Source organism: Nicotiana tabacum, chromosome 24 (assembly GCF_000715075.1).
Source record: "Nicotiana tabacum cultivar K326 chromosome 24, ASM71507v2, whole genome shotgun sequence".
NCBI classification, from domain to species: domain Eukaryota; kingdom Viridiplantae; phylum Streptophyta; class Magnoliopsida; order Solanales; family Solanaceae; genus Nicotiana; species Nicotiana tabacum.
In genome coordinates this window covers 69,484,323-69,507,643 of record NC_134103.1, presented here as the reverse complement: position 1 = coordinate 69,507,643, position 23,321 = coordinate 69,484,323, and the positions used below count along the sequence as shown (strand labels likewise).

The window sequence follows — 23,321 nt, the reverse complement described above, 5'->3', positions numbered from 1 at the left end:
CATGCCATATTCATGAGTTCTGGCGACGGGCTTCGAATCGCCTAAAAGTTTGTGGGTCCATCAGACACGACCTAATGACTAATAGTCATTGCTTCGCCATGAACATTCCTCTTTTTTGGCATTGTAGGGTTTTAAAATAGAAATGCATGGCGAAATAGAGCAAACGCAACAAACCTATCGTGATTGTATCCAGCGCGAATGGGTGCATTGATACAGCACAACTGAGTGAACGCATATATCCAACTCGACTGTATGCATTGATACAGCAAAATTGAGAGAATGCATACAACCTATCGTGAATGTATCCAACGCGACTGTATGCGGTAATTAGACAAACAATACTTACGTATGGTAATTAGACTCTAATTATGAAAATTCCTCAAACGCAAATCAAGAAACAATAGGGATAAAAGAATAAACGGATTAGAAGCATAAAATTGGCAGCGTAATCGAGAATGTATATAGTAGCTCTTTCCGCACAAAGAAATTACTCGGGAAGGAAAAATAAATCATCGACCATTTTAACTACCACCAGGAGGTCCATATAAAACACCGAATCTGATATTCCATGTACAGATGTAGGATAGTATCCACTATCTTGAACAGTGTCCTACTCCTAAAAGTCGTAAAATTAAACAATCACACATCTCACTCAGGGAAATCTCAAAAGTTCCTGTCTTTACAAGAAATAATCACATTTGACCAGAAAACAAAAACATCTCAGTAACAACTGTTCACCAATGCAAAAGCTGATAGCCTAAAGGTTCCTGGTTCCAATAAATGCACAGATAAGCAGAACTATATGCTCCAGAGACATTGCACAGGGACTATATTTTACCAAGGATTCTCCTATAACATTTCGCCATGAGGATAGTCCAACCAAAGTAACCGTTAACAGATAAAATTCAACTATCACAAAGATGCAGGAAGCGCATGTTGATTTACTGTTCAAGTTGATAAACGCCAAAAACAAATTCCTTACCCAGCATTGAGGACCTAATAAATTGGTCTTATTGAAGGCCTCCATAATCCTGGAGATCCTGAAAGACTGTCAAGAGACGCAAAGTATTTGTGATGAAGGGCTTCCGTAGCTGAAAACAAAATCTCTAACTCGAGGTATCAATCTGCTTCCCATGATCTTCCTCCGGGATATGTCTCTTTAACCTTGTAAGCCAGATATCATAATTCATAGGATATGGTGTTCCACAGAGGCTGTCAACATAATCTGCGAATGCTTTCAAGACTGCAGAAATATCTCCGAGATTCTGTTGGATCAACCTTTTTGACCAAGAGGTTTCCCTCCACTGCAAAGCCCCTTCAACTGAATCCAAATTTGGCATTTCACCTCCAAAACAGAAGTAAAGCATGTACACCAGACTCTCTGCATCAGAGGCCGAGCACAGTTTCCCTTCTTGAAGGGCATAAGTGGAGGAGAAATGTAAATTCATCGCAGGACGATCCCTCTCTTCTAAAATAGCATGTCCCCAACCAATGAGAACAAAATATGGTTGCCTCACGCCAGAATTAACATAAATGACATTCTCAGGCCTGATATCACCGTGCCGAATGCCAGCTGAGGAAGCAGCTGAAAGTGCTGATAAGCAGTCATGGCAACACTTAATAGCTTCATCCGTACCAAATTGGCCAAGTCTCACCATATCAGCAACTGTTCTGCCCACTGGACTAGTAACTAAAACTGGGGTCCCACACCACGGGCGATCACAATTACCGCCCGAGCTTGGTCTCCTGCATTGGCCAGGGTGATTTATCCGGCCAGATGCATTCAATTGAGGTAGATACTTGCTCCACAACCCCTTTTGCTTCATAACACCCAATACCTTTGTCTGCCTCTGAACTTGATACCACAGCTTCATATCTTCCCATGCTGGTTCCAGCTGAGAAGGATGTGAACCAACATACAAAAATAAGGTCGTACCTGGATCTTCAACAGAAGATGCAATATAATACGGAATCTCTCCATCTGTTAGAACTTCATTTATCTGATAACCCTTCTGCCAGTTTGAGTCTTCTATCAGCACAATAGAACCAACTTCCAGCTTCATGGACTTGTCAGGTTCTAACCTGAAGGACTCCTCCTCATGTACTTCAACAATTTCAGGTGAAGCACTACGCTGCTGGAAGCGAAATAAACCATTTCCATTTGCCTTGCTATCCCCCAACTGTCTTTCAATTCTTCTTGCCTGAAGACGAGCGCTATGATCAGCAGCCAGATCTTCAACCGAATTCTTTGACATTCCAGCATATTGTGTGATCGAGTGGAAGGTTGCATAAAGTGCTTGTAAAGCGCCGATATCTCCCCAGTTAGCATTTCCAAGCTTGTTCCAGATCCTATCAATAGGGGAAATGGTAATTAAAGCATTATTCTTTATCCATTCAGCAGCACAACCATATACATCATTCAAATCCATTTCCAACTTGCTTATATCTCCTTCAACTTTCAGGACTCCACCATATTGAGTGTCAACTAAAAGAACAAAAACTGAATTCAAACTGAGAGGAATATTGGATCTGCTGAGGCTTCTCGCAAGCAATACTCTTAGCGCAAAGAATAAAGCTTCACCTAAAATTGAGAGAGAAGGCTTACAGTCCTTCTCTACTGTAGAAAAGTTTCCAATATCAGGCCTTAGAATAGCAAGTTCCAGAATATCATCCCACTTCCCTTGTGGATGCCTTGGGTTCTTTAGCATTACAGCTGTGGCACAAAGACCTCCAAGTCTCCCTTTCGCAATAGCTTTCTCAGCCTGATAGAATCTCAGGTTAGAATTGTAGACCGAAGAAACATAGAAAGGCAAAGTTTCATCCTCACCCCAAAATGCCTCCCACAAACCTGTCACACTTGCATGTAAAAAATCTTCCAGGGCAAGATAAGCAGTTGCTTCCGCAGCGCCAGAAGTTGAGGCATAAATAGCACTAGGCATACGAATCAGCTGTTGAAATGGAACTCCTCCCAAAGCATAATCAAACTTTTGAAGATCTATCAACTCAAAAGGGACATCAAAAGAGGGTTCATTGCAAGTTGAATTTTCTGCTGTTTCTTCATACCACGTTCTGAGGTTTTCGGTCAGGCTTTCACTATCTACAAACTTATGGAGAAACTCTTTGCGATCTTGAATCCTACCACCTGAAGATATACTGGACTTTTTTGCCCCAGATTCCACAGATACCCGATCTGGAGATCCACCTGTCAAATTTAGTGCCAGATATAGGAGAGATGCTCATTAGATGTGTTCCAGGAAATCCTAAACATGTGTTTCTTTTTTAGAAAACTCAAATATATATTGCTGCACCAACATAAATGAAAGTTCAAAGTCTACAAAAGCAATCCCCTCAACGGGGAATCAATGAACTCTTTGTGCATTTCAAAAAGAAAGAATACATTAGGGAGGAACCCCCATAGCTTTGGTCTAGTAGTAAGAGCGCAGCACGTGATATGTTGGTTAGACGCACGTTACGGGTTCGAACTGTGCCACAGACAAAAGCATATTTAAGTGGAGAAGGGTAGATGGATGGGCTCATTATCTTCCAAGTTTCGAACCGTGCACCTCAGTTATCAAAAAAATAATATGTTAGGGAGGATATTACGCCATAGAAAGAGAATTCATGGACTTTTAAGAATTTTTAAGGCCCTTGCCATGCGAAAAATAATAGCAGCAACTAAATCAGAATATCAATGGACCAGTGGTGCCTAGGACACATTATCGCTGTTAGTTTCTTCACCAACTTAAAAAAGGATATGTCAACCTCAGCAATCTTCTATAACTGCTGCAAAAAAACATATTAATGATATTCAGAACCATTTTGTTATTGCTGCAGTCACTAATACCTGTATTTTATCTACTATTCTGCCTAGCTGGGCTTCCCAAATGGAGACTGGGCTAACTCCCAACCAGTCTCCCATAAAACCTAAGCAAGATTGTATGAAATTGTAATAGCTCCCACTCAAGTGCACACTTTTCTATTTTCACCAATCCGCATTCAGCTCTAATTACTGCTTTGGGGATATGGACAGTGTTGAAAAACAAATGATGGTAGTGTTTCAGACTCTTCTTTGGGAAAGATTTCAAATAATATTCAAATTGGTCAGGGAACTATACATGTAATGAAGAAAATGATTATGGTTACAAACAAGGATGTTACACTGCGAACTCCCTTAGACCCATATAATGGACGTACTTCCCTTTGTAGTCCGGAGCCTTGGCGTAACTGGTAAAGTTGTTGCCATGTGACCAGGAGGTCACGGGTTCGAGCCGTGGAAACAGCCTCTTGATGAAATGCAGGGTAAGGCTGCGTACGATAGACCTTTGTGGTCCGGTCCTTCCCCGGACCCCGCGCATAGCGGGAGCTTAGTGCACCAGGCTGCCCTTTACTTCCCTTTGTAGTCCATCCAGAAGACTTGATTCAGATCCATGAAAAGAAATAAGCTAGTCCTCCTCCAATTTTTTCCATTCATACTCACATTAATGCATTAGAATTTAAACCAGCACTACAGCATATAACAAGTGATGTACGCCTGATCTTAGCCAAAAGGCCGAGAAAGGTATGATAAGTGATGTACACCTTTGCACCAATTTTTTAGTGCTAGACGAGAGTCAAAAACTGAATAAATAGGACAGTTTCGGCAAATGGTATTAGTAACCAGATGCATTTTGCTGAGGTGTATCGGTCAAAATTTACCTTATTTAACCACCATGCAAGTGCTGCTTCATCAACATTATGAGATAAAGTGTAAGAAAGAAAGAAAAAACATTATCAAACATGCAAAACTGTCATTAAAATGTTACTCTCTGTCCCAATTTATGTGTCCCAATTTATGTGGCACACTGTCCTTTTTAGTCTGTCCAAAAAAGAAAAGACATCTTTGATCTTTATATATGTTCAGCAAGTTAACTTTAAAATTTTACCCTTAATGAGATGATATATAGCCAGACAAATATATATGGCTTATTTTAGACCACAAGTTTCAAAAGCCTTTCTTTCGTCTTAAACTTTGCGCTTGTCAAACAAGGCAAGATAAAATGGGATGGAAGGAGTAACATAAAAGAAATCATTATAAAACATGCGTAAAAGTTATTAAAATGTCAATATAATTTTAAAAAGTCATCTTTGTCATAAAATTTGGCCAAAAAAGAGATCATGGAGCATAAGAATGTTTAGGACAATGTTCATTTTGATGCTCACAACAGCAAAAATTCTTCTTTTTCATAAAACAGATACTTCTAAATATTAATACCCATGTCCCCAAAATTAAGAAACATAATTTATTGTACCTTACATTTAAGTTAATAAAAAAACTGGGTGTCAAACATTGGGTTTAAAGGGCAGGATTGGAGATTCATGATGCAGCCTCGTACCTCTAAAATAGCAATCGTTAATTCGTAACCATGCATGTAACTCAGTAAATTTGTCCTTTTAATTGAATGTAATAACACCTGGCCCGACCTAAGAATCCAAGATTCACTCTTAGAAAAAGGGCAAGACGGGCAAAATGCATATATATGCAGTAGTGCAATTGATCTTAGCCAAGAGGCTGAGAAAGGTATATTTATTGGACGATCGAGAGGAACATGAACAAGTATAGGATAAGTCAGCTAGAAGATGTGTGTCCCATGACCATGGGCTCTATCCTGAAGAGGGGAGCTCTAATTTCACTAAGATTATAATTTTTTCAATGCCTTTGTCCATATAATTTATTTATTTTTTGAATCTATACTTATCATTCTTGAATTGCATCATTATATTTTTTTTTCTTTTGTTCGGTAAAAGCCCCAACAGATACGGCATTTTTGCTTTTCACCTTTGATAACACTAATTTACTAAGAGTTTTTCTCTTCTTCTCTCTCATGTTGACAATTACTGCTTTTTTATGGCGCTTAGCAAGGACGGGAGGAGAAATATATTTAAAGAGAGCTCCAAGCCTTCAGTTCTTCCAACATTATACATCTAACTGAAGTATGACTACTTACACAGTTTTCTTTTTTCCATTTTGTACTTTTATTCCTTATGTAACTCATAAGGATATCTAGTCGTCAGCGATTATCCATTCCTCACAATTAAAAGACTGAGACAAATAATTCAACCATATATTCCATCTATAGATGCTAAGAATTTGTATGTAAAATTTCTTCCATTATCGTTTTATTTTTTGTTGTTTTTCTTGGTATTTGAATGGAGAAATAAATTTCATTACTTTCCATTCCCATTATCAAACAACTTTTTTTTTAGAAAGGTATCAGTTATATTAATCTTCAGCGCAAAGAACTATTGTTGTACCCAAATAAGATCCCACAAAAATGTACAAAAATCTATCCATGTTCTTCTTGCGAGATCTCTGATGTCCAGTATGGAATCAACGGCATTTACAAATTCCTTTACACCAAAAGTGAAAAAGCAGTATACAATTCGTCTTTATCTTCTAAATTGAGCTGCACCTATCTTCAAAGCACCTAGCATTCCCATTATCAAGCAATTTACAAGACCAATACTTCGAGAACATGAAAATAAATGGCAGACAAAAATATGAAGCCAACGAATCGCCCTGATGTTGTGTAATCAAACACTGGCTGCTTGAACTCCAAAGACTAAAACCCAAATATAACTGCAACATCATTTTCCCTTACACATTATTTGTCCTTTTATATCAACAAAAAATAAGAGAAGGTAGAATTATTTCCCCCCTCCAATTCGAAAAAGATCCTAAATTAACTTTAACAAAGCAAAAGCTGCAATCTTAGAACATAAAGACAGAAACTTTCGGCGAACAATTATAGCAAATTTCCTTTAACACAAAAATCCAAGAATTCAGAAACCCATTAACCAAAACAAAATTCAGTAAAACCCCAAATCAAAGTATGGGCCTAACTTTAACTAAACAAAGCAAAAGCTACAAACTTAGAACATAAAGATAGGAACTTTCAGACAAGGATCACAGCAAATTTTGCTAACCACAAAAATCCGAGAATTCAGCAATCAATTAACCAAAATAAAATTCAGTAAAAACCCAGTTCAGAAATCAGCTGTTATCCCTTAACCACTATGAGTTTAATTCAGTAAAACCCAGAAAGTCAAAGTCAAAGTCAAAAGGGTGGCCAAATCTCTAGGGTTTTACAGAGAAAATAAAGGAGAGAGGATTTATACCTTCCATTATGGCGAAAAATATGGGAAATTGGAGTGAAATTCTGTTCAGATCCTCAGCTTCAGAGCAGACATACCAAGTCTCCGATGAACTCTCCCATTTCCCAACTTTCTCTCTCTATACTAACACGCGCGCACTCTCCTTTCCTCTCTCTCTCTCTCAGCTTATTACCTCGGTATCGTCTGACTACAATCTAATTCTATTTATTTATTATTTTGAGCTAGTATTGAAATTCTTTCTTCTTCTTTTCTTTTTATTTTTTTGGTTTTTTTGTTTATATCTGCCTTGTAAGAAGAGACAATGACTATAGGAAGCCGGCAAGGGGTGAATTTTTGGCATCATTACATTACAGTTTATGAGATGTCAAGATTTATGAAATTTTGACTAATAATGACTTGTCTTTGAACTCCATGCCTCCTTTAATTAAGCTTTTTCAACTTTTTGTCTTCCACACCTCAAAAATAAAACAAAAATACCATCGTTCTTTTTTTCTTTAAAAAAAACTATCTTGTTTAAACGTTATTCCCTCCGGTCCACAATAAGTGATCAATTTATTTTGGACACACCCATTAAGAAAATATTAAATTCTAGACGAAAATAGTTAGTGTGACTAAACTACCCTTCATTAAATGTTGCACCATAGTTATAGTAGCACTTACTTCTCTTCTCAAATGTGAGAAGTAAATAACTTTTTAGGGATACGTACATAAGGGTAATTTTGAAAAACTAAATTGAATTTTTTTTTAATTATATAAATGGACACTTATTTTGGACCAAAATAAAAAAGCAAATTGATCAAGTATTGTGGATCGGGGAGTAAACAAGTAAAGAGTGGTCTCATAACAAATTGCAGTGAGTTATTTTGGGCACATGTGAACTTGTATAGTTGAAATAAAAGAAATTATAAAAATTAAAGTTATATTTGGAGATGAATTTTATCTAAGAAAAGTAATGCTTAATTGCGAATAGAAACTACACTATTTCACCCCATAACCCATTTTCATTCCATGTATATCATGTGGTGCACTAATTGATGTACTTATATTTTTAACTACAATATTTTTTGTAACTTTTATAGAACCTGGTAGAAGACCCACTCGACTCATAACTCCCGCATTCTAAATGATTAGATTAGATTTCAACATGACTTACAAGCTCATAACGAATTAGATTCTTTGAATAAAACTTACGAAATTTAAGGAAGAATATATGTCCTACACACTCCTATAAAGTAGGACATTAGAATTTATGGAGTTCGAGAAGGTTTGAAGCGAAACCAAAAGAATTTGACATGAAAGAGCTTTTGATATTTAAGTATGTGATAATAAAGGTAATTTAATTTAATACTAGCTAACCTCATATAATGTCTAAATATGTATTTGGGATTTTATTTCAAAATTTCTTTAAGTGAAAGAACTAATTAATTGATTCCTCCAAAATGTAATACGCTAGTGCTATGAACTTATAATGTGATGGCCGAGTCAATTATGAGCTCCCCTTGTCCTATAAGTAACTTGAATTTCAGTTGTATGTGCATATTGAAGCATACTCCATTTAATAGATTATCGTACTTAAATAGGAATGACCTATCGTCGTGCAAAATTACTTCAGTCGACCTAAATCCATGAATTAGATGTGAGTAAAGAGATACATTCAGAGCATCACTCCTGATAAAAATTTGTTTCTATTCCCGATAAGTAAGCTTAATCAGGCCTACAACATTTCTCAGTGAAAATTTCTCCAATGTTTAGAAACTGATTATTTTTTTCTTTGGCAACTTGACCTGGCCTTGTCGCTAGAGTTGGTGGCACGCTGCCATCAGAAACCACTACTGGAGTCTGACTCCCTGTCATGAGTATGTAAACTGTAGCTAACAAACCAACTTATTGCCATTTTTCCACATAGAGCAACACATGAAGAGGTCACTCACATAGACATGATGCTGAGTTTTCCTCCCAGAATCAATTTGGCCTTTGTCACTCACCAACTCCTTTGCCGTGACAAGTTCTCCAACGACAGACTATCTGCCGAACCAAGTCATCCGGCATACATCAATGCTACCAAAAACTGCACGCTCTACATAAATATAAAAAGTACTGCATACAGGAACTGCGTGAGCTATATGGAAAACAAAGTAAATGGTAGCAAGAGATTCACAAATGCAAAGAAATAAATGCGATGGTATCAGAAGCTATAGAACTGCATTCATCAATAAATAAATAAAAAGTTACAGTCTCCGTAGACTTGTTTCAACAAAACCCCAACAATGAACAGAGAACTTATAGAGGTACAAGACTCGAGAAGACATCAGGAACAATCAAATAAGAGAAAGAAAGTCACTCAACCACTGCAACAATAGAGCATTGCATTCATCCAACGTACAACCTATCCGGATAAAATCGTAAAAGTAAACCATTATCCTAAGCTGACCCAGTCTGATGAATGTTTAGTCTTTCTTCAGTGTTAAAAAGGTAAACTGCAGAAGAGGGAAATCACTTGGCCATCATGACCTTAACAAACTCATCATAGTTAATTTGTCCATCACCATCGACATCGGCCTCCCTAATCATTTCATCAACTTCTTCATCAGTAAGCTTCTCACCAAGGTTGGTCATCACATGACGGAGCTCAGCAGCAGAGATAAAACCATTCTGGTCCTTGTCAAAAACTCTGAACGCCTCCTTCAGCTCCTCCTCCGAGTCTGTATCCTTCATCTTCCTAGCCATGAGGTTCAAAAACTCTGGGAAGTCAATGGTTCCATTACCATCAGCATCCACTTCATTTATCATGTCCTGGAGCTCAGCTTCAGTTGGGTTCTGTCCCAATGACCTCATCACAGTCCCAAGCTCCTTAGTTGTAATGCAACCTATTCAAAACTTCACTATTAGCTTACTAGACCTGAAGGATCAAAACACCCTCTGTCTCTGACTGCATTATTTTTCAGTTCATAATTGCAAAAGAAACCAAAATGCAAAGTTAACCACATCAGATAACTCAGAAGGCAAAATTCAGGGGAGGGGGTTGGGGAGAACTACACAAACAACCAGCTACACAAATCACTGTCCCTTCCAAGGGACTTCATATTACACCAAAATCTAGGAGATACACCTCCCTAACCATGCTATCTCCCAAAATTAACAGTAAATCTGATAAGCATATAGTTAAAAAGAACAAAGAAGTACAATAATTTCCTGAAAAATATATGAATCCTCTAATATATTGCATCTTTCTGCTGCACATTATTTTGGAGACATTTTCTATACTAACATTACTTGTACATCTAAAACAAGAACCAAATATGTTGCAGAAGCAAAGCCAGTTCTTAAGTGGTAACTGATAAAAAAATACAGTCAACACATGTAACAACAGCTGGAACTCCGACTAAAACCCCATCATATACATTATACAAACTATAGCTCTTCGTCCAACCAAAAAAATTCTTCACTCCTCCACTTCATCAGTACCAACCCATAAAAATAAAATAAAATAAAACACAAAACGGACAATTATTTGGTCATTTTGGGAAACAACATTAGAAAGCAAACTGGTTTATATTTCTTCAAACCTCCACTTTATCCTCAAGGCTTAGGTATTAATGGGAAGAAATCACCTAGGTTTTTTTTTTCTGCTGGGATAACGCTAGTCTCCAAGGTTATCATCCACGTCATTTACTGCTAGGCCACACCTTAGGTGCTCAAATTTTAGACCACTATTTGCAACATCTTATTTCTGATAGATGATTCCAGAAAGGATCGTGTTTTATTAAAGTTTAAAAATATACCATTTTTAAATGCTTACAACTAATACAGACAAATCTGCTCATACACAGTTACTCCGTTCGTTCACTTTTACTTGTCACGTTTTGACTTTCACGCCTCTTAAGAAATAATAAATGAAGTGCATAATTTACCATGATACCCATATTAATTGATGCATATTTTTAATGTTTTGAGAAAATAATTTGAAATAAGTAATTAATGTTGTGGGTATAACAGGAAAAAGGTTAGTTGTCTTCTCTTGATATACTAAAAGTGACAAGTAAAAGTGAAAATCTATTTTTAGAATACTGGACAAGTAAAAGTGAACGGAGGGAGTATAATAAAACAGAGAAACTAGAGCGATCATTTAAAGCAAGTTGAGATCACAATAGGCGTAGCTATAAAGACAGATAATTTGGCCCACATCTAAAACAAGTACTAACAACCGCAATACAAGGTAAAAGATTCACCATTTGTCTCTAAATTAGGCCAAAATATGTCCATCAAAATTAGATTTTTCTTCAAAGTTCAATTGAAAAAACTTGCATATTCCATTTTCTCTAATTATTGCTTTCTCAAAGGAGATAAATCATTCCTATATACCAAATAAATCAATTGTTATACATTTCACTTTCACCAAATCCACAAAATCAGCAATTTTTTAACTCCAATCGTTCCATCAATCTAAAAAACAGACCTTAAACTCTAATTGTTCCATCAAATCTCCAATAGTTCTTCGCTCGTAAATTATTGCACCAATTCAACACAAAATTCAAATTTAAAAGCTTGTATCTTCCATTTTCTCTAATCGGTTGCTTTCTCAAATGAGATATCATTCCTAATTACCAAATAAATCATTTGTTATACATTTCACTTTCACCAAATCCACAAAATCAGCAAATTTTTCAATTCATCAAATCTGAAAACCAAACGGAAACTAAACTTAAAGTCAACAAAGCCAGATCTGAACTCAAATGTACGGAGATAAACATATTAATAAAAAAAATTAAACATAATGCAATTTAACAAAGAAGAGAAATCGAATCGAACCATCGCCGTCCTTGTCGAAAAGGCTGAAAGCCTCCTTAAACTCAGAGATCTGATCATCGGTCAGCTGATCCGCCATTGAGAGAGGGAGAAGAAGGTTCTGGAAATCAGAGAACAGAAAGGGGGAAAAAGATCGGTTTTTTGAACTTCTCACCTCTTGGATTTCAGGGTAAAGAGAAGAAATGGCGACTTTTATAATCAGCAATATTAGACTTTTCAATGGGCAAATTAATGTAAATAGAAAATACCTCTAAATTTATCCGACTTTCCCGCTTTACCCTTCTCCTGCTCCCTCATTTTCTATTGACAAATAATACCTCTCAATTAATTTAAACACAAGTCGTAGTCATAGAACTCCTTTGTAGTTTTTTGATAGAAAATAATTTTTAAAAAGTCTTCTTATGTACCAAAACACATGTTTGCTAAAGGCCTTAGAGCATTAATGAGTATAGATATGCATTAGTGCATTTTTACATTTATCAAACAAATTAGCAATAATTCTTTATATAAGAGTTTATCGAACCTTTTTCTTTATAAATCATTCCCCATTGAAGAATCGCAAATAAAGAGGTAAAAAACATTTAAAAGAAAATTTATATGTAACTAATAAAAAAGTCCAAAAGGAAAATGTAGAATGAGAAAAAATTAAAAGAAAAGATAAATCAGTATGAATATAGTGTACAGTTGATAACTCCGACCTATACACAAAGCCACAAAATTATTATCTCTGTTCAATTTATGTGAACTTATTTTCTTTTTAGTTTGTTTCAAAAAAAATTATATTTTTCTAAATTTAGAAATAATTTAATTTAAACTTGAAATTATATATTCAATTAGAAACGTTTATAGGCACATAAATACGTTGGCTTCTTTAACATTACAAGTCTCAAAAGAATTATAGTCATACAAATATTATGACTTGTTCAAGCCCACAATATTTAAAGGTCTTCGGTTTTTTTATAAAAAAAAATAGTGCCTAATCAAATAGGTTCACACAAATTAAAATGGGAGAGTACTAAACTGAAACTTTTAAATTCTTCAGGGACCAAATTGAGTTTCCTCCATATCCTCGTATTTGTTTGTTCCTTAATAATTTAAGAATCAGAAATGGCGATCCAAAAATCCCAAAAGGGAAAGCCAAAAAAAAAAAAAAAAGATCCCAAACGCTCATACTAGCAGTTGCAATTATAATAACCATAACTTTACTATACATTGGGACTTATCAGCAATCATAAATTGCATTCACCAAAATTGGACTTATCAGCAAATGCAAGTATGCAACTTATCAGTGGCCAAGTATACAACTTATCAGTGAATCCGGAACTAAAATGTGATTCTTTTGGACTCAAAGAATCAAAATATGTAAAAAAAAAAAAATTTGGTAATCATTTTATATATAACGTCATTTTAAAGTGCACTATACCTTAACGGTCGTTTGGTCAGTTAAGTATATCGTCCTTTTAAAAGGCGCTATACGTGAACCTATATTTGAATGGGAATGTATAGCGCTCTTTATTAAGACGCTATAGTATAGCGTCTTAATAAAGGGCTCTATACTTATATAAAAAGTCATCCCTTTCCCTTTCCCCACAGAACAGAAAACGATCCCCCCCCCCCCCACACACACACAAAAAATTAAAAAACAAAACCAGCGGTCCCTCCTCCCCTCCCCTCCCATTGTTGACGAAAAAAGCTTCAGTGGAGCCCACCGGTCCCACAAAAAAACATAGATTCTCGGTCTCACGCCCTAGCTAAGGCGTTATCTCGGAGTGGGTTGCTCGTTTCGGCTTAAATCACCAAATCTTCAACTTTCAAAAAACTTTAAATCGAGGTATTTCGACTTAGTTTTTGTTAAAACTCGTATTAAAATTGCATATTAGTTATTTTTAATGTGCTATATGTTATTTTGTGATTGTTTTGCGATTTAACTAATTTGTTATTTTTTATCCGGACTATAGTATTAGTGTGCTAAAAAATTAGTAAAATAGAGAAATTATTATTAGTTGCTAAAAAAATATTTATTAGTTACTTTTTACTGTGGTATATGTATTTTCGTGATTATTTTGTGATTAAATTAATTTATTATTTTTATCCGATTTAGATTATTTATTTGCTAATGGTCTAGTAAAATAGATAAATTGTTACTTTAGCTCCTTGTAGTGGTATCTTGTGGCCTAATGTAGTGCTAGTATTTGTAATATAGTGCCCTTTTAGCATAGTAAAATACAGTGCCCTTTAGCATAGTATCCTTATAGTTATAGAAATTAATCATTTAAGTATCTCTTATACCCAAAAATACGTTAAAAAGCTGATAGTTCAAACACAAACTATCTCCAATTCTAGTCAACATATGTAAGAAAATAACATGAAGAAACAACAATATTTGTCAAACTAAGTATTGTTATATGAATATTTAATAATTAAATCTTGTATAGTTATGAAAAATAATTATTTAATTTTAGTATAGTAAAAAATAAATGAGTAACAAACAAACATATAAAATAATAAAACTAACATATAAAATAATAAAACTAACATATAAAAAAATAAACTAACATATACAATAATAAACTAACATATAAAATAACAGACATGCTGAGTGATAAATCGGAGAAACTTTCTCATCATGAACACAAGAATTCAGGATACCTTGATGCTACTGGGACTCAAATATCGAGTCTGGAACCAAAATATGAATATTTAATAATTAAATCATGTATAGTTATGAAAATTAATTATTTAATTTTATTATAGTCAAAAATATGTGAATAACAAACAAACATATAAAATAATAAAACTAACATATAAAATAATAAAACTAATACATTAAAGTAACATATAAAATTATAATATTGAAAATATATCAACCTAATTAACAATATAGTAAAAATATCGAATAAAATTTAATATTAAAGGTATTGCAATATATTTAAGCAATGAAAAAAAAAATACATTATTTAATATTGTTCAATTTAGAGTAGCCGTCGTGGAGGTTACGCCATTTCATCCCAGACCTGCCTCGCTAGAGCTACTGTTGCTACATGCCGAGCATAGGTCTTCCTACATATGGGAGGGGCAGTTATTGACCCAGACGTTCCATGCTAGAAGAGTAGACGATATGTGGGACTTTCTTAAGGCCCGCCATCTCTATCCATGTATAGTCAAACGGCTTCAGGATACGGATTTCTATAGGATTGTTGAGATCGGTTGGCTGCAGCTGGATTGGTCATTGATCACGGCTTTGATAGAGCGGTGGCGACTGGAGACGCACACATTCCATTTGCCCATTGGTGAGGCTACTATCACGCTTCAGGACATGGAGGTTCTGTATGGGCTGCCAGTTGATGGACATCTCGTTGCTTTGTCGCATGCCATGAGAGAGTATAGGGGAGATCAGTACCTGAAGATGTCGCAGCGGCTCACCGGTCTCCAGCCAGCGGATGAGAGTGCATTGGTCGGGGCTAGTCGTCTACAGTTGACGCCCGTCCGGCTGCATCTGGAGGCGATGCATGCTGACATTACGGATGATACACCGGATCTTCCTATTAATCGGTACACGAGGTTGCTGTTGCTATTTATATTTGTGGGGTATTATTGTCACGACCCAAAATCCCACCACATGCATCATGATGGCACCTAGTCTCTAAGACTAGGTAAGCCGATTTTTATTATATTTTGAGGCCATTTTTTTAATTTTATTAAATAAGTAACCAAAACTAACAGCGAAATAAATATGAATATACAACCTCCCAAGACTGGTAGTACTGAGTCACGAACTCTAACTGAATACATGGAATGATCACGAGAACCGAATATACAATATTGTTTGATTAAAAATTAACAGTACAATAAAATAAAAAGACTCCAAGGGACTGCGACGACCAAGCAGCTCTACCTTGAATCCTTACGATCTCGCTTTAACTCTGCTCAAGTCCGATATCTCCAATACATGGCTCTGCACAAAAATTTGCAGAAGTGTAGTATGAGCACACATCGGTCGGTACCCAGTAAGTATCAAGACTAACCTCACTTGTGTAGAGATAAGGTACAGTCAAGACACTCACTAGTCTAATAGCATGTGCAATATAATATACAAGATAGTAGGAAAACAGATAACAATAAGGACATCATAAAATAACCAGTGATATGTACAGCAAGACAACAAAACACCATTTAATGTCGCTCAACAAATAATAAATACAAGTACACCCAATTAAATAAAATTCTTCAAATAAATGTCATTCACATATAATTCTACCAAATAACTCTCCTTCAAATATAATTTTCCCCAAATAAATATCTTTCAACTATAATTCTTTCATATAATGCTTTCTAAATAAAAATTCTTCCAAATAAATATTTTAAATATAATTCTTCAATTAAAAAGTTATCGTGTGACACCTCATTTCATAATCATAAAAATACGGGTCTCAGCCCATTTTCATATCTCCACGGCACTTCGTGTCCATAATTAAATTATCATATTTTTTCGGCACCTCGTGCCCTCATTTCATATCACAACTACACGGACAGTTCACATGCCAATATCCTCAATGTATATAAGATCCATATGATCAATTTATTTCCACTAAAGTGAGTTTAAAATTTTTAAATCAAGTAAGAAATCATCAAGGAAATTAGTTTATTTTTGAACTCGTTTGGATGAAAAAAATGACATTTCAATTAAAATGAAGCATCTGATGACTACTAATTTGGATATAAAATCTATTAAATTAAAATATAATAGCAATTTATTTTATTCGAAACAACTCAATTCTCGAAAACCAGTAAAAATCATGAACACAAATCTGCAGAGTCTTGTACAAAGAGCCAAAGCCAACACAATACAACAAGGAATACCAAAACACATAATAAAATCAAATAATACATCACGGAAGAACACAAGAATTTACATATCACAAAAAAATAAAATAACCAAAGGCAAGTGCATCCATAGAAAAATATCAACAAAAAGGCACTCCCGAGGTACCGCCTCGTAGTCCCAAAAGTAAATATGCAAGACATGGGGATCTCCCGTAATACCGTTCTGTAGTCCCAAAGTAAATATACAGGGCAAGGTGATCTCCCAAAATACTGTTCCGTAGTCCCAAAGTAAATATACAGGGTAAGGGGATCTCCCGAAATACCGTTCGGTAGTCCCAAAGTAAATATGCAGGGCAGGGGATCGCCCGGAATATCGTTTCATAGTCCCAAAGCAAATATGATTTCAACAACTGCACATCACTCTCATATCACCAATGGCTCATCAAGTGTTCAAATATTACAACATATCACAAATTGCACATGGAGTGCTCAAATATTTTAACTTGTCACAAAAATCAACAATACATCATTTTTCACAATAAGGGGTCCATGGCTCGACCATAATGTGCACAAAATCTTAACAAAAATATCCGGGAGTGAAAAACTCAACAAAATAATATTTCACATAAATTCAAGGTGGTAATCACACCAAATCATCATATAAAAATAATTTCAAAAAACAAGGGCATAGGCATGAAAAAATAGAGGATTTAATAAATATCAATAATTTTTAATTTAATTCCTAAGGGCGTCTAAGGATTTTAATCAACGAAATTTGCACATATAAACCAAGTACGTACTCGTCACCTCGCGTACATAGTTTTCAATTACACAGTTTGCACATAATACTCAATGTCTATGGGGTAATTTTTCTACTCGAGGTTAAGCAAGACACTTACCTTTTTGAAGTTATGCCGATATTCCAAAATCGCCTTCATGCTTGAATCGACCTCCGGACCGCTCAAATCTATCCAAATTAATTGTATAACTTCATTAAAGATCATCAGAAACAATTCCAGATAATAAGACGTCGACTTCAAAGTTTATTGCAAAGTCAACAAAAATCAATGTGGGACCCGCCCCTCGGAACCTGATATAATTTTTATAAAATCAGAACACTCATTCCGATACGAATTCAACCATACCAATTTTATCGAATTCCAATAACAAATCAACTTTCAAATCTTAAATTTGTAGTTTATGAAGTTTCTACAATTTTTCTCAAATTTTCATCTCAAAGTACTAATTAAATGATGAAATTAGTGATTTATTCATGTATAATAACCAAATCCAAGTTAGAATCACTTACCCCGATGAATTTCTTGAAAAACCCACGAAAAATCGCCACAAACCGAGCTCCCTAGGTCCAAAATGTGAAATAATACCCTAAACCTCAGATATATAGTACATCCTCTGAACTCCAATTTTGCGGTCAGCGAAATACTAAGCGCGGCCGCGCCCCAGGTCCCGCGGTCGCGAAAAAATGGTGCGGCCGCGAAATTCTTGGGGTTGTACTGACATGCTTTAGTATTTTGGCCATAACTTTCTATACCAATGCCCACATGATGACTAATTTACCTTTATGGAAACTTGACACGAAGGGCTACAACTTTCGTTTTTGAATCATCTCAAAATTCCTTGTAGATCAAAAGATATAAGTTTTCGAAGTCGGACCAGTGGATCTGTAAAACTTCCTGGAGCGCGGTCGCGGACAGAATTGCGCGGTCCGTGAAATTTTGAGCGCGGCCGCGAAATTCTGCTGCTGTTCGCGCCCCTCCTTCGCCTCAGCGCCCCAAAATGCGCGGTTCGCGTCCCTCCTTCGCCTCAACGCCCAAAAATGCGTGGTCCGCACCCCCGAAAGTGCCAGAACAGTATTAGAGTGTCGAAATGCCGGGACTCGTTCAAAACTTAACCCGAAACTCATCCGGAACCTCCCGGACACAAACCATATATGAATTTCAATCATAAAATACGCCACGGACCTGATCGCATACTCAAAATACTGAAAAGAGGTCGTCTAGACCCGATATTTACCATGGCCAAACTCCCAAATTTCTTAACTTTACAAATCTCTCAACTTCTATGGTTTGTGCCGAAACGTATCAAATCAATCCGGAATGACTTCAAATTTTACAAACAAGTCATAAATGACATACTGTAGGTATTCCAAATTTTTAGAATTGGATTCCGGCCCCAATATCAAAAAGTCAACTCCCCACTCAACTCTTTTCTTTTAAGCTTCTTAAATAAGAATTGTTCTTTTAATTAAATTCTGAATCTTCCGAAAATCAAACTCGACCACACCCGCGGTTCATAATACTTATTACGAAATTGCTCGAGACCTTAAGTCACTGAACGGGGCGTTAATTTTTAAAACATTACAATTGTTCCCGAAAACTTCGGGAAACCTAGTCAACTTGATATTTCTTCATTATCTTGAGCAGCTAGATGATTTAAATGATTATAGTTGGGGTGCTGCTGTTCTTGGTTACTTGTACATGCAGATGTGTCGGGCGAGCATGGGCACCCAGCAAGACGTTGCAGGTTTTTTGCCGCTGTAGCAGGTGAAAACATAGTCAAATATTCTCTTCATTATAACATACATCATAAAAAATATACCTTAAATTTTACGTCCAAATAGTATGTTAGGTTTGGGCCTGGGAGCGGTTCCTGCAGTTGCAGCCACCTCTACCACCCATAGCTCAGGGTGCACCACCTCCATTGTTTCTCCCTTTAGCTAGGAGGTCGGTTGATAGGCGAGGATACGGACGCGAGTACGAGGCTGGACATAATCTCCCCTATTACAGGAATTTGTTGGATTTGCTGGAGGTCGCGTAGGTAATTGTATGCTTAAGTTTACTTGGCCTGGATTTATATCCGTTGCATATACTCACGGTTCCTGTTTTTACGTAATAGTTCATTTGGAGGCCATACATCGACAAGCTAATAGCTGGTTTTCCCGATTATTGCTCCATCGGCCGACTTATGTGGAGCTCTTCCATCCCGTCGATGTGTCTCGATATTGTCGAGCATCATGCCACCGAGCGAGCCCTTCGCCAGTTTGGTCGACCGCAGCTTGTACCTCCACCGCCCGCTTGGATTAGGATACATTACTAGCGGGATGATCGTTCGAGGGTTGACCAGACATATGAGGCATGGCTAGAGTTACAGATCGAGATTTGGGACCAACGACATGACTTGATTCTGCCACCCCCTCCACCCGAGTGTATGGATGGTGAGCATGAGCATATGGGCTGGTACCGCAACATTACCCGACTTTTTGTCTGGAATCCCGTTCATCGCGCTGGCGGTCTGTAATGACCCGACTTGTCATTTTAAGAATTAACGCCCCGTTCAGTGACTTAAGGTCTCTAGTAGCTTCGCAATATGTATTATGACCCGCGGGTGTGGTCGAGTTTGATTTACTGAAGATTCGGAATTTAAGGAAAAGAACAATCCTTATTTAGAAGCATAAATGGAAATAGTTGACCGAAGAATTGACTTTTGAGCAAACGACTTCGGAATAGAATTTTGATGATGTCAATAGCTCAGTATGGTGATTATGGACTTAGGAGCGTGTCCGAAAAATTATTCGTAGGTCTATAGAGGAATTTGGCTTGAAATGGCGAAAGATGAATTTTTGGAAAGTTTGACCGGGGGGTTGACTTTTTGATATCGGGGTCGGAATCCAATTCTAGAGATTTGAATAGCTTCGTTATGTCAATTATGACTTATGTGCAAAATTTGAAGTCATTTCGGATTGATTTGATGTGTTTCGGCACAAGATATATAACTTGAAAGTTCAAAGTTCATAGATTTTGATTTGGGGTGCGATTCATCGTTTTGATGTTGTTTGAGGTGATTTGAGAATTCGACTATGTTCGTATGATATTTTAAGACCTTTTGGTATATTTGGTTGAGGCCCCGAGGGGCTCGGGTGAGTTTCGGACGGCTAACGGATCATTTTTGGCCTTTGGAAAATAGTTGATAGCTGCTGGCATTTTCTTCTGTTTTTCCTTATACGCGATCGCGTAAGTCCGTCTGCGATCGCGTAGAGTAATTTGGGCAGAGGTAAATTTGTTCTACGCGATCGCGTGAATGGGGTTGCGATCGCGTAGGCTTAATTGGGCAACAGAAAAATTTGTTCTATGCGATCGTGTGGGCATGTCCGCGATCGCGTATGTTGGGCGAGCTGTGTCGTGCGAACGCGTGGCTAAGGATGCGTTCGCGAAGAGGAACGGATGGAGAAGCTGAGCAAACACGCTTAATGCTTCGCGATCACGTGAGAAGGTTCGCGATCGCGTAGGGTAGCAGAGTTAGTACTTCGCAATCGCGTGGGGCTTTCTGCATTCGCGTAGAGTTAAATTTGGCAGTGTTCAAATTGTGCTTCGCAATCGCGTGAGGAAGTTCGCGATCATGTAGAAGAAATCACTAGGCATAGAGTTTAAGTTCTGATTTTTTACCGGTTTGGAGCTCGGATTAAGGTGATTTTTGGGAGATTTTTAGAGAAAACAACGGGGTAAGTGTTCTTAACTCAATATTAGTTAAATTACCCGAATCCATGGTTATTTTTAACATTTAATCGGTGAATTTAGTTGGAAAAATTGTGATCTTAGTTTAAAGTTAAGATTTGGAGGCCGAGTTGTTATTGGAATTCGATAAAATTGGTATGGTTGAACTCGTATCGGAATGAGTGTTTGGATTTCATAAAAATTATGTCGGGTTTCGAGGGGCGGGCCCCGCATTGACTTTTTTAACTTTTTGGAATAAATTTTTTAAGTCGACGTTTTATTATCCGGAATTATTTTCGATGAATTTTAATGAAGTTATACAATTATTTGTGGCTAGATTCGAGGCGTTTGGAGGTCAATTCAAGCAAGAAGACGATTATGGAATATTGGCATAACTTCAAAAAGGTAAGTATCTTGCCTAACCGTGAGTGGGAAATTACCCCTTAGGCATTGAGTCTTATGTGAAAATTGTGTAATTGAAAATCATGTACGCGAGGTGACGAGTACGTACTTGGTTTATATGTGCATATTATATCGATTGAAATTCGTAGACGCCCATAAGTATTAAATTGGAAAATTGTTGTAACTTATTAAATCCCTTATTTGTCATGACTCATTCCTTGTTTGTCGAGGTAGTTTTTATATGATAATTTGGTGTGATTGCCACTTGACTTTTATGTGAACTCTATGTTTGATTGAGTTGCCATTTTTATGAAAAATACTTTCATTATTGATTTTACCTACAAATAATTTAAATGGAAAAATTTAGTTAATAAGATGAATAAATCTGTTTCTTTCTTGAAGTTGTGATTTAAAGGAGGTGTTGTTCCTTGATGAATTACTTCTCAGTTCACGTTGTTGAAAAATTGGTATTGAATTATAAAGGTCATGAATCATATTGAGGCAAAGTGCCAAATTGTGAAATATTATTTGGTTGAGTTGTTCATTCCCGAACATTTTGTTAAGATGTTGTACACATTATGATCGAGTCGTGGGCTCCTTATGGTGGAAAAATAATGTATTGCTGATTTTTGTGATATGTTGTAATATTTGAGCACTTGATGTGCAATTTATGATATGTTATAATATTTGGGCACTTGAGGTGCAAGTTATATTATGCTGTGATATTTGGGCACTTGAGATGCGATTTGTGAAATATTGTGATATTGATACGCATGCGGTGAGATAAATATGGCTTGAAACACGTGGCTAGTAGGGGAACTACTAGAAGTCATACAGTGATATAAGGTCAGGGTGTTAAAATGCATGCGGTGAGATAAGGATGGCTTGAAACGCGTGGCTAGTAGGGGAACTACTAGAAGTCATGCGGTGTGATAAGGGTGGCTAAAATGCGGGATGCTATTTCGAGAAAAAAATAATTTCTTTAAAATTAAATGTGAAGGATCCCACGGTGATATAAGAAAATGAAATATTGTGAATTTATTTATGATTTGGGACTACAAGGCGGTACCTCGGGAGTGCCCTGTTGATATTTCGTTATTTATGTTATTGTCTTGGGTGATTTGGTTTCATTTAATATGTAAATTCTTGTCTTCTTCCGTGATGTACTAGTTGACTTTATTATTATGTGTTTTGTGCTCATAATTATATTGTGTTGGCTTTGGCTTTTTAGCACGAGACTTGAAAAAGTATATTTCTATTTTTTCTTACTGATTTTCAATGATTGAGTTGATTTAAATAAAAGGAATTATTATATTTTAAATTAAATAGTCTTACATCCAAATTAGTAGTTATGTGATGCTTTAATTTAAGTGCAGATATTATTTTCTTCACCCAAATGAATTCTAAAATAAATTCATTTCTATATTCTTATTTGGTTTAAAAATTGTAAACTTACTTTATTGAAAATAAATTAATTCTGCGGATTTTATATACTTTTATTATGGACACGTGAGTTGAGTTGTCTGTGTGGTTGTGATAGAAATATGGGCACGAGGTGCCGTGAAAAATATGAAAGTGGGCTGAGACCCGTAATTTTTATGATTGTGAAATGAGGTATCACATGGT

General features: G+C 36.3%; 2 protein-coding genes across 2 annotated transcripts; both read right to left on the bottom strand.

Moving 5' to 3' along the window:
* Positions 1–519: 519 nt before the first annotated feature.
* LOC107789770 (uncharacterized) lies at positions 520–7,452 on the bottom strand. Its single transcript, XM_016611640.2, has 2 exons — positions 7,156–7,452; positions 520–3,202 (listed from the first exon to the last, which is right to left on the bottom strand). Exons 1-2 carry the CDS (start codon positions 7,160–7,162, stop codon positions 1,107–1,109), a joined length of 2,103 nt encoding a protein of 700 aa, XP_016467126.1. The 5' UTR covers positions 7,163–7,452; the 3' UTR covers positions 520–1,106.
* A 1,883-nt stretch (positions 7,453–9,335) lies between these two features.
* LOC107789771 (calmodulin) lies at positions 9,336–12,231 on the bottom strand. Its single transcript, XM_016611641.2, has 2 exons — positions 11,962–12,231; positions 9,336–10,019 (listed from the first exon to the last, which is right to left on the bottom strand). Exons 1-2 carry the CDS (start codon positions 12,035–12,037, stop codon positions 9,646–9,648), a joined length of 450 nt encoding a protein of 149 aa, XP_016467127.1. The 5' UTR covers positions 12,038–12,231; the 3' UTR covers positions 9,336–9,645.
* Between the last annotated feature and the right edge of the window lie 11,090 nt (positions 12,232–23,321).